The sequence below is a fragment of the Bemisia tabaci genome, chromosome 1 (assembly GCF_918797505.1).
Source record: "Bemisia tabaci chromosome 1, PGI_BMITA_v3".
Taxonomy (NCBI): Eukaryota; Metazoa; Arthropoda; class Insecta; order Hemiptera; family Aleyrodidae; genus Bemisia; species Bemisia tabaci.
The window spans coordinates 50534588-50547402 of NC_092793.1; the positions used below are offsets into that span (position 1 = coordinate 50534588).

At 40.3% G+C, this 12815-nt stretch overlaps 1 protein-coding gene across 1 annotated transcript; it reads right to left on the minus strand.

The window, feature by feature from the left end:
* Nucleotides 1-114: 114 nt before the first annotated feature.
* Nucleotides 115-11019, minus strand: LOC109035512 (uncharacterized). Its single transcript, XM_019049166.2, has 4 exons — nucleotides 10777-11019; nucleotides 5230-5524; nucleotides 2781-2912; nucleotides 115-1214 (listed from the first exon to the last, which is right to left on the minus strand). The coding sequence occupies exons 1-4, from the start codon at nucleotides 10982-10984 to the stop codon at nucleotides 1091-1093; spliced, it is 759 nt and encodes a 252-aa protein (XP_018904711.2). The 5' UTR covers nucleotides 10985-11019; the 3' UTR covers nucleotides 115-1090.
* Between the last annotated feature and the right edge of the window lie 1796 nt (nucleotides 11020-12815).

The window sequence follows — 12815 nt, forward strand, 5'->3', positions numbered from 1 at the left end:
TTAATCAATCTCAGTTATCTACACCTTATTAAACATTTATTTTTCTGGAGGTATGAACAAAAGGAATAAGAAGCAGATTATACAAGACTGACTAATACTTAGATATGGAGGCTATTTGCTGATTTTACTTTAAGTGTAAACACCATAGAGTTCTCATTTTGAAAATACAAAATTATAACAAAATTACTGCGCATCATGCAAGAAGCATCTTAAATTTTAGAAACCTGGTACAAACAACATATACATGCATGTAACATGTGCTATTAGTTTCTCTTTTTACAGATAGGTACTTTGATAGAAGAGTCAGAAATATACTCAATATTTCCTTTTCGCAAAACTAAACCCAAACGCCCATGAACTTTTACTTTTATGTGATAAAAAATGAAGGAATCAGATACAGATATTGATTAGGTTATGTAAGTTTACAGTTTTAAAAATATACATTTATAAATAAATTTAGGAACATTGTGTTTAACAGGTATTTTACCTGTGAAAAAATTAAATACACAAAATAAACAAAGAAAAAAATAAAATAAGGCGATAAAAATAAAAGTAAATAAAAATAAAAAAAAAATAAGTAAATGATGAAGTGTGAAAAAGAAATTAACGGGTAGTCCAGAAAACGATGCGGTTCTTAATCAAGACCTACATTCCATGAACTTCACTCAGTTTTCACACTGAGGCAAATACATCATGAAAATATAAGTAATTTCATTCAACCATTAATATGATCCCCCCCCCCCACCCTTCCTAATTTAGTAAGCAAATTGTTGTGTGATGTCCAACAAGCGTCTCTGTGTTTTCATCCCCTCTTACAAAAGTAAGTGCCTAACCTTTCAGCCACGAATGATCTGATATTGAAAGTAGGCAGTTCAATTAGTACGTAAGAGAGCATGATGCAACTACTCATGCTTAGGTAGTCTGGTCTCACCGTATACAGAGTGAAATGTGGGTACTTTTGACTTCATGTTTGCCTTTAACGCAATACTCCTTGTTGCAAAATATAGAATCTGAATTCACGAATTAAGAAATAAATAAATAAATAAATTAAAAACAATCTATTTTACAGCCCATGAGTTGATGATTTTCCTCATCCAGGCATCGATGCATTCACGACAGTGAGTGGGAACCAGGTGTCACAGTGGGCATAGAGTTTCCCGCAGTTCCTCATACCATCTGTGGTTGTTTCTTCCCTGTATTTTGACAAATTTTCCCTGAAAAAAATATGAAAGTAAATCCTGAAAATTAATGACTTAGTAACTGAATTGACGTATACATTTTTTCTTCGAGCTCTTTTATGTGGGTTTCCTCTTGTCACTACGTATAAGCCCCATAGCCATTTAAGTAATTATTTGAGACCAACAACCATTCACCCATGAGCCTTTAGCTCGACCCTTTGATGAACGTCAATCATCTCTTTTTTATTGCAAATCTGTAGAGATACTTATTCTTAAGGTGTGTGCAGGGCCGGGTCAAGGGGGTGGCCACATGGCCGCGGCCCATGGCGGCAAAATTAGGGAGCGGCAAATTTTGTAATTTTTTTAGATGCAGGTACAAAAAACTCGGATTCAGAAAAAAATCACAAACAAGAGAAGGTGACGAAATCTCTCATTTCCTGAGAGTTCATTAATTTCTAATTTTGTCGTATTTCGATGATACAAAAGACTGCGCACCTTTAATCAGTTGAGTTAAGAGAATAACCAAACACGTAATTTGGCCTGGAGCGGCACGGCGCAGAGAGGAATGATGACGAAGACTTGAGATGAAAAGGAGAAGTCCTCGACGCGGCGGTCGGCATGTAACATATATTAGCGCCTGCGAGACTGCATGAATACTTCACGCATTGCGTCAAACACAGCACGGTCAACAGCGGTCGGCGCGGCGTGAAACGCACAGTGCCTACAAGACTACATGAATACTTCACGCATTGCGCCGAAAACAGTGTGGTCAGCGCGGCACGGCGCGGCGCGGCGGCGGAAGTTAAAATTATTAAACCACATTTTTGTTTGTTTTTTCTTAATTTTTTAGTTCATTTCTTACAAAGACCTTGTCCCCACAGAGATAGGTTTACGGAACTGAACTTTCGCGCGAAGTTCCGTGAAATTTTGCTAGTAGTGTTGACAGGGCTTACGCAAAAAATGTGTCCAACACGAGTGAACGCGTCTTATGCACCCTTCTCCCTCCGGCACGTTCACTTGATGGTTTTTATTGATGTTCCAAAATGAATGAGAAGAGGGCGGCAAAATACAGGCGGTCCATGGGCGGCAAGCAGGTAAATCCGGCCGTGGGTGTGTGCTATTTTTTAATGAATCTCTGAACACACATGTGACTTTTAAAACTGGTTATTGTAAGGAGAGCTACGAAGTATGGGTAATGTAGGCACGCAGTTTCACCACCGACTGAATGTTCCTTTAGGTGCTTAAGTAGCGCAGGGGTGTAATAAATTGCGATTAATTTGCGTGCCGAAAGCGTTTGATGCTGGATCAATATGTAATGTATATTGCCTATCCAATAATTGAAGGGGCTTCTCTATGTTATTTTATATTGCACATTGCCTAATTTTCGGGCATACATGGAGCTCATTTTATAGATCGGTCAAGCGAGTAGCAGGGTATCTTCGCTGGCTAAATTATGCTTTGCAGTATGGTAAAATATCATAATATCATGGAAAATATCATAGTTTCCTGCCAAAATAAAAATCCATGTTCAGTGTATTCAATTTTATTTTCATTTAAATAGTTTCGTCCCAAAATTGATACTTGAGGATATGAATAGCTTACCTAAATGTATCGAGGAGGAAGGCCAGGGGTGGATGCCTAATGGCAGAATTGTCCATTTCACAAACAAGTCTTCTCCGGCACTCGTCACTAGGAATATCCAAAACGGCAAACCCTAAATCCACCACATTAACTCTAACAGAACAAGGAGAAAACAAATTAAAATTGAAATGTACTTTTGATACAGAAAAAAAAAATTACTCATTTAAATTTTTCTTTTTTTCATCGGCATTTTGTTCAATATGGGGATTTCTCAGCCTCTGGAAAACTATAGCAAGCTTGTCTCCTCGTAAGTCGCATCTTTCTTTTCACTTTGATACGAGATTAATTTTTTTGTAGTTGTCGTTCGTGTTTCTTCATACTGCCTTTTCTCTTCAGTAAAGAAATCCGCGAAACTGTGACGCGAAGCGCTTCCGATGGTTGGGGCGCAGAGGGGCTAGAGGGCTCAGCCCCCTTAATAGTATCCAAAAAACTCGTAAAATATTTATCCTCTGCTTGAAGAGCATTCTGAGAAATTTTGAGGCAAGTAAGTTGACTCGTTTCCCTTTGAAAAAATAATATAAGCATGAAAGATTTGAAACATCGGAATTTGAGAGATGGTCTCTGAGTATAGCCATCAATTTTTATTGCTTCAGGAACCAAAGTTTTTTCTTCTCTTTTTCCTTCTTTCTTTTTTTGTCTAGTGAAAACCAAGATAAATGATCGACTAAAATTTTCCAGTACCTAGTTATACTTCATGGTCTATGCAAAGAATATAGCATCTCTGATCGATTTAAGAATGAACCGTGACGAAACTTCTCTTCTTTTGTACCTATACCATTAAAAGGAACGACCAGTGTAAATTTCGTCCTTTACTGGTCGAGATGAGGAACTTTAGAAGAATCAATGCGGGTCACAATATTACCTAACCCTATCTCCCAAAAAGGTACTCATCAGATGCCCATTATTACCTATACCGGCCGTAAAAAAGTTGGAGCAAAATCATGTCTTTTTTACGCATTTTGTGCTTCTCTACAGGTTTGCACTGCCCTGTGGATATGTTTCCTATCCGAAACAATGGAAGGCGAACTACAAGTGAACCAAAAGTCTAGAAGATCGTCTGTTACATCAAACCCTGAAACAAGATAATTTAACCATTCGCCCTCCCCCGTAGGTTTCTTACGTCAATGTGCCTAACCGAGAGAATTGAAGGCAAACTTCATACGTATACCAATCGGAGACGCTGTGTTCTACGCTGGATGAAACGGCGCACCAGCAGTATAAATTCAACGGCGCACCAGCAGTATAAATTCAACGGCACTCTTATGTGATGTGATCCGACCGGGCAAATTTCGAATGAATGCATTACATCTTCTTCTCTCACAGACAGATCTAAGGGAACTAAGAGTTAATATCCTAAAACTTAATCCAATTTAAAGGCAAGTGACTAATTTTGAGTTCAACAGGTACCATCTCCAAAAAATGTGTACCCTCTTGATGCAAGGGGCGTCGCCGGTAAACTTCTGCATGGCATGGTTGGTAACACGTGAAGCAGGTGACAACCGCGGTCTGATCCAGGGTTACCGCCCTCAATTTTACCATTTGTTCCACACTGTCGTGCTAAGGAAAAACGCCGTATAAGCCACCAAACGTTGCCAAGTTTCCTTCGATAAAAACAAAAATAACTGAGAAATTTGTGAATATCCCCCCCCCCCCAAAAAAAAAAAAATTCTCAGACAATTTTGTACGCAATTTAATCCAAAAATATCTGAAAATTTCAAGGACAAATTTGCATGAATGCCATCAAAAATATTTATTTTATCAAGGGAAATTTGGCAACTCTCGAAAGTACATACGGCCTTCTTCCTTAGCACGGCAGCATAGGACTCTGTCAGTAGCGTGGCGTGCTCTGCGATGTATCGATTGATCTGCCATTTAAACCAACGAAAAAGGATCGATAGACAGGGTGTTCGTAACGAACACCTTAATAATCGATTCTTTACCATAGCTTCAAATGGAGGGATATCGATAGTCGATCATTCATGCCACGCCACTGAACTCAGTGTCCATACTCTCCCCTCAAAGTCACTCTACTGAGAAGAAATCGGAGAAAGACTTAGACATGGACCGCGTTTAATAGAAAGGAACCAAGCCACATCAGCTATTGCCAATTTTAACTGGGCAATTTAATTTTTTACGAGAAAACGTTTGTGCATGCGGATCCCTTTGAAAATGTTAAGGAATTTGCTTTTTACCATGGAGAAAATTCACTGAAATTTGCACGAAAATCCGCACAACTGTTTTCATGTAAAAAATTTAACTAGCCGATTAAATTTGGCAATAGCTGATGTGGCTTGGTTCCTTTCTGTTTAACGCGGTCCACATGACGTTACGGTCCCTGTAGGCACGTAACAATCTGAGGCAACAAAAGGCGTGCCGACGGAATCGAGGATTGTGAGCGACGAATACTTACGTGTTGAGCATTCTGGATACGACACCTTGGGACTCGGAGCTCCTGGAGTAGGGCCCGGTGGCAGTGGGCTCGTAGTGCGGGAAGTAGTCCTCTCTGTAGGCCGTGTGGCCGCTGGGAGGGTACTCGGCCGAGTGGGGAATCTGCGGGCACATGGGGCCGCCACCGCAGTGGACACCCCCGTAACCCCCGGCCACCTTGCTCAGGAGACCGATTATTATCACCGCCACCAGAACCACCAGCACCGCCTTCACCTTCAGGAACAGCAACGCGCCCAAAGCGCTTATCCCCGTCGGCACTGCAATACAAAGATCATTTTAAGAGATTCTTTAAAACTTCTAAAGATGAAAGACGAAAAATTCCATAGAAAATAAAAAAATAATTTAAACTCGTTACGTAATGCCTTCGTTCAATTCCCTCCCCCACCTCCTGTAACGCCGCGTATAACGCTGGCAAAGACCCTTCCCCCTTATGAGCGTTACGTAATTTAGGGACGGCCCCTTTACGGCAGCCTCGAATTTTTTTTTAAAAAAAAATCGCAACAACTTCAACAGAATACAGAGTTTGATCTACATGTATATCTGCATGCTTTAAAAATAACCGAAGAGGTAAAGAGCAAGGTAACGTCAGACATATTCCTCAAGATTTTTTGTGTGCGAAAGTTATCATGTTGCTTCTATAAATTTTAGTTCGTGAAATCTACGTGGACCGGTCCTCTAGGTTACATTCATCCACCCTAAAATTTAAGCGCGCACTAAAGCCGCAAAGTGGGCTTAACCTCAAGTTGTGGTTGCCAAAAAGCAGCAGCGAACGTTTAAAAAAGTAGCAGATATTCAAAGATCTATTTGCGTAAGTTTGCAAACGATCAATAACGCATCTACTTTCCAACTGCCTAGTATGGACAACGTTACAATTTTTTCTTTTTTTGGGGGGTTGATTTGCTTATAATACGCCGTGGTTGATCTCAAAAACTATGAGTTTTTACCATTGTACGCCGCACTGTTTGACTCTAGAAGGCGCGCTTTTTAGAGAGCCTATCACTTCTGCATACGTAATTTTTGGCAACAATAGAGCTTGATTACTAACTTTCGAGCGCCCGTACGGAACTTTTTTCCGATCTTGGAACTTTCACCACATTCTGGATTCGGGAATAGTGATGTTGTTTGGCCCTCTTTCCAACTTTTAAGCCCACACTCACACACATTATCGCTTAAACCCTTGAAAAGTGTAATCGAGGGAACTGACCGATTCCAAAAAGAAGCAGAGCAGAACGCCTTTGTACTTTTCAAGCGATGTCTTGCTGACCTACTCAATTTGGATGCAATATTGTAAAAATGAGCCTCATCAATCAAGAAAAGTGATGCAGAAACGTTAAAGTTTCAATGGACCAGTAAACAAGGTGCAAATTTGTTACCCAAACTTAAATAAAAACGCTATAACTTGGTTAGAAACCGATTTTCAGTAATTTTTACCCTGCAAAGTGTGTTCTACATGGAATGTTATTGAGAAAACATAAATACGAGAGTGCTTAAATATGTACTTTGCATGGAGGTCCATTATCAACTTCAGAAGGCTTTAAATCAATTTTTTTAATAATTACCTAAATGGTGCTGATTTTGCACACACACATGCACACACAAAAGGAAAGAAAAAAACATTCAAAACTATATTTCACCAATATATCCTGCACATGTGAATTTATATTTGAAATTATGTGATATAATAACTATGCAATTTGAAGTTCTCCAGAGGAAAGTTTTTCGTTCGATGAAAGGAGATCAGAAAATTTTAGCGTGTTAAAATTTAGTGCAAATGTCTTACTTGAATGCCACTATCAAAATTATTTTCAATAGGGAAAATCGAGTGAAAGTTACTGGATATTGTACCGCGATGGTCATAAGGAACACGAAGATTACAACAAAAATCACTCGTTTTTCGAACAGCAAGTTAAATTAAAATGCGCGATACAACTATTTCAACTCCTGAGCCGCTCAAATTACATGCATCGAGTTGAAGGCAAACTTGATTTTTAACTCCAATTTCTGCAGTTACTTAGACTGGACCGCGAAGGCGGTGCTCAGTTCTAACTGCTGCAACTTGCGACTTGATGAAACCGTTTGCAGGTAAAAAACGCGTAGGTTGAAAGAGTTGTGGGTGGATATCCGGGAGTTAAAAAGGTCTTGGGTGGAAACGTGTGAGTGAATTGTCCCTTAGGCGAAAAGACTGCGGATGAGTAGTCCAGGTCCCCAATATTTGGACATTGTTCTATTTGTATAACTTCCCTGATTTGATTGTTACACTAAAGTAACCTTGTTAGAACTTTCCTTTTTTGGCGCAGGGGTGGGGGCAAGAGGATGGGCAAATAGGGTAAAGTCAATGAAAGTACATGTACAATGAGGAGCAGGTCTGAAAACCCGTTGAATGTGAAAGAAGCGTAGATATTCCCAAGAATACACGGCCCAATCAGAAACAGACTTGGAACTTTCCGATAAAAAAGCGATCTTGCAATACTGTTTTAAAAATCTTAACCGGGATTACATGCTTGTGTGACACAAATTGTTGGTGATTGCATGACTTTGACCACTGAGATCACAGGACCGCCTCAACTATTGTACAGTTACGTACAATCGTGAATCTCTCATCCAAGGATGTGTTGACGTGTTGCGAATGGTGCCTCGAATGAGAAGCAAAGAAAATCCACTGTCGCGCGTCGCAATGGTTTTCCAGCATGTGTCCTCTGTCGAGAATTATAATTTTGATAGTTTTAATTGAATTTCTTTATTATTTTACAGGACTTCAAATTTCGTCAGCATCCTGGTGATGCATAAAATAATATTGTACATCGCGCTCTTTATCGCCTTTAATTTCCATCGAGAAATTTTGGCAATAAGATTCGGCGGAATATCGAACATGGACCAAATTCTACGATTTATTTTCGAAACGTCATCTCGCCTTTCCCCCACGAAAGAACCTAACTACATCTGCGTATTGCCAAATTTCCTCTCGCGAATTGCAATTTTACCAGGTAAAGCTTGGCTTTCCTAACTGAAAACGTTGCCGATGTTTCTTCTGATCTGATTTCATGAAAAAGCAAAACAATTTTAGACGAAAATCGCACAGGTTGTGAAATATTGAATTATTTGCACAATTTTGCAACCTTGGAATGGAGTTACGTTCCAGGGAAAATACGATTTTACTGATTTTATTTTTCCTCCGTAGATACATGTAATTCCACTCAACCGCATCATGCGCTCGGCCTTTTTCTGATTCATAAGTTATATTATTAAAAACCAAGTGACTCATGAGTATCTTGGATTCAGATCATGGGTAGGAGGAAAAATTTTTTGTTTTTAAATTTTATTTGAACTGTGTGTAACAATGAAAATTCAAGAATACAATACGTCGCAATTCGCAATCACATATCAATGGCCAAAGGGCAAAATCACGTATCTCCGTTTGCGACGTTTTGATTTTTCTGTCACACTTTATTTATTTTTTGAGAACTAATCGACGAAATTTCTTGAAAACCATCTCTACTTCATTCTTCACCCGAATATTCTGAAAAATCTCAAGCTATAAAGTTGGTCCGTATCCTCTCGAAAAAATGAATTAGGAGCGGACATTTTGATTTTGAAACACACCACAATGGAGATACATGCGGTTTCGCAGTGTAGCCATCGATTTTTTGCGTACTTCTACAACAGGAGCCTCGTTTTTGTGAGCGAGCCCAGGATGAAAACAGAAAATCCAGCTCGCAATCTTATCCCGGAGTTAAGCCCCTCAATGACCCCGGGTACATCAAATTTAGGGAGTCTGTTCTCTCCACCTCCTCTCGACAACTGAGGCGGATGATCTGCCGCTTCAAGCAACGTTTAACGCTTAACAGCCGGCAAGTTTAAACAGTTTCTCCTGGAAACTCGGAATTATTAAGAGGCTTCAGACCCACCGCCGAATATCTTGCCCTCCAATCTTGAAAGAAAATTGACATTGCCACCAGACTTTCCGTGTAAAGTTCCTGTTCTTGTTTATACTCCACCTACTTTTCTTGCCTCTACTAGGTGAACTCCATTTCGATCAAGTAACAACAGGGGAGAAGAAAATAAATAACGAAAGGAAAATAAGTGGTACAAAGAGAAGAGAAAGAAACGTTAAAATCATGACACCTATAGGTAGTATACAAGAAGTCATCGAAGGAGGCTGGTCATGCTTTTCAGTTTCTTATATTTTTGGGTTAGGATCCCATGATGTAGGATGCTATGCAATTAAGTTCTTCAGTGAAAACCTCACAAAAAACTCATATTTCGCTCGCATCATATAGTTTGAGGTTTAATCCCTTAAATTTATAATAATAATTAACCACGATTCAAAGTTATCTGCAACACTTGACGTCAGGGTAACAGCACTCAAAGCTAAGTTGGCAACAGCCGATTTAAAAATTAAGATAAGACGGAAGGCAAGTAAGTAAGGGGAGGAAACTTAGGGCACATGCATAATATGTATTTACTATATAGGGACAGCCAATGAGCGCTATACGAATTTTATCTGTGTCAAGTCGCCTCATCCTGTATCCTACCCTATCCAGTGATTTCAGATTTCAGGTGCCCGACTGAATTTTCCTTAGTTTCCATAGGGAGGCCATAATAATGCTTGTGTCTCATTAAACGATCCTTGTTTATCTTCGTGGACGAGGCAAAAAATGACGATATGAAGGCCAAGAAAGACGGAGGTGTGTCTGTGTGGGCAATGATAGCTAGTCAAATTTTGATTACGATTGAGCTAACATTAATTTGAAGCTCAATCGGTTGTACACAGTGGGGTCCTGGCCCCTCTACCACCGAGGGGTCTAGAGGGTATTCTATTCCCCCCAGCTTAGAGCCGGGGGCCTCCCCCGAGAAATTTTAAATCCATTTGAACGCATTTTGAGGCTTCCGTGTTACTTCCAATGTTAGGCATCAACAGTCATATCGATGGCCATAGTGCAAAACCACGTACCTCCAATTGCAATTTTTCAAAAGTTCCATTCCCATTTTATTTTTTCAAAGAAAAAACAAGCCAACTTTAAAGCTTGAAATTAAAACAGAATATCTTACTAATAGAGAGGAAAACTCAATGAAATTTTCAAGAAAGCACGTCGAATGGTTTCCCAAAAAGAAAAAAATGAAGCATGACAGGAAGTCTGCTACGTTGCAAACGAAGATACCTAAACGTGATTTCGCACTTTGGCCATCTATGTGTCACACATCGTCACTTCCCTCGCGAAAGGACGTAACCACATTTCGACGTTGCCAAATTTCGCATAGCTCACCGCATTTTTACTCGGAGAATTTTTGGCATTTCTAACTGAATATTTCACCGATTTTTCTTCTCATCTCATACGAAAATCAGATAAAATTTGAGCAAAAATTGCAAATGTAAATTATTGTAAAAATTATTCACGTTTGAGTCAATTTTTCAACATTGGAATGGAGTTAGGTTCCTCCGTCCGGGATACCACGATATGTGCCATTTGGATATCCGAGGCTTTACACTCATCTGACAAGGCGTACTCACTGAAATAAGCAGCATCCCTGGATTGAGCACTGAGGTGACTGGCTTCCGAGTTGGGTTCACCGACAGCGTCCGTGCTTACTTCGGGTCGGGTTAGCGGTAGAGCTTTCGGCAAGTTGGTATGACTGACGGCGGCAGCCGCTAGCACGAACCCGGACCCGGTCACAACAACAAAGACCAGGAAACAGACGACTTTCGCGTCAAAGAACATCGTAACCACTGGCCCGGAATGCGGAGACACTAGACTTATACGCGGCCGGGCCTCTTCCTGGCGCTTTTATGCCTTATGCCCCCGAGCCCCCCCCAACCGACGACCCCCTCCCTGGTCCGTTTCGATAATTAGTTATTGCATTCATCTGCATTCGTCACAAAATGACAAAATCATAACTAGAACCTGACCACCGCACCCCCGCTCCGCCCACCCGCGGAAGAGAGCCTCTCTTCTCACCCCCTCCCTTCGCCTCCTCTCTTGATTCACTTCCACCACTCTTGCACATCTACTGAAACTCTGCCGTCAACACGCTCTCGAGTTTTCACTTTCCTTTTCTCGGTTCAGCCCCCATTTTTCCGGGACTCTCGGCGGGACTCCGTAACATTGCTCCGTAACAGCGTGCCGTTGCCAGCAATTTTTCACGGGGAGGATATCTACGCTAGTAGCAACGACTGTCGAAAAAATTCTGGAAAATCCGCAAATTTCAACAAGGCGATTCTTAAAAATCTATTGATATTTATAATTCAAGAGACCCTCTGAGGGCATTTTTAAGTTAAAACAGGGGGAAAATTTTATGTGAAAAATGAAATGTTGACAAATTCTTAAGAGATCTGGTTACTGTAGTTTTCGTTTTAAACATTTAAAGTGCGTAGAAAAACGTACAAAAGTAATTCTCTTAAAAATCACTATTTTCAAAGCTTTCATCGTGTAGATTTTACTGAACGTAAATTTGAATTAAAAAACTACAAAATGGAGATTTCCGGAACATAATATTAAACAGATTTTTTTTCAGGAATAGAATATGATCAACGACGAAAGCAATGCACTGGGACAAAAGACGTTACGGCCATTTACACTTGAAAATTAAGATGCTCAACGGGCATCAAGCCCGTAAAGGAGCTTAGTGTAAAGGAGTAAAAATATAGCTCAAGCACGTATCCCCTCCCATGATGATTTGAAAACGGAGCAACAATTAGATGAGCAACTATCTCAAAATATCAAATATCTAGCGCAATACCGATCATCTCCCCTCCAAACGTGCCTCAGCATTGAAACAAAGTGTGCACTTAACCTTAAAATTATGCTTATACACCTAAAAGAAAATATTTTACGAAAAACTTACCTCTACTAATCCCCTCCTACTCCTCTTTTTCTCTCCCGTTTAAAGGGTGTGAACACCTTATGAGATAATATTCTATGCGCGCGAATACAACAATATCTTCCGTGGTAAAAATTGACAATAGAATGTGTGTTCCAAAATACTATAGACCTAAAGCCAGCTGTAAGATTTCCAATAGCTCCTGTAGCCGGCTGTACAATTTATCATAGCCTTTTATAGCCGATGGCGATTAAGCAACAGCCAGACGATAAAGTTTATGCTAAACATTACTAATTACGGATACTAGGATTTAGTTTGTTTTTGGACTACCGCTCTCTTTTTGTGCCGAAGTATCTTGATTTATTTTGCGAGGAAAGCTCCGTACTTTTGAAGGATGCCTGTCATTCTTAATATGTTGGAGCGCCTTCAATTTCTTATGATACTGTGCAATACCTCTGGTGTGAAATAGTTGCTTCAGACGCCGTGGCACGCTGCGGCGTGGCGCGGCGGGCGGGCAGAGCGCGGAACGCGCACTGGCGCCTACAAACCTAACAGGGATACTTCACGCATTGCGCAATGCGTGAAGTATCCCTGTTAGGTTTGTAGGCGCCAGTGCGTCACCGCTCCGCTTTGTGTTAGGCTCTATAATATTTAATCTCGCGGAGTCAGCGTTTTTCAACTCATGATTTTGCAATGTTTGCACACTATGTATGGACTATTCTCATTTTATTT

Coding starts and splice junctions, on each gene's coding strand:
- LOC109035512 (XM_019049166.2), bottom strand. CDS start 10,984: ATGTTCTTTGACGCGAAAGTCGTCTGTTTCCTGGTCTTTGTTGTTGTG. Junction 5,525..10,776: donor CAGGGATGCTGCTTATTTCA/GTGAGTACGCCT, acceptor TTTGTATTGCAG/TGCCGACGGGGATAAGCGCT. Junction 1,215..2,780: donor TTCCTCCTCGATACATTTAG/GTAAGCTATTCA, acceptor TATTTTTTTCAG/GGAAAATTTGTCAAAATACA.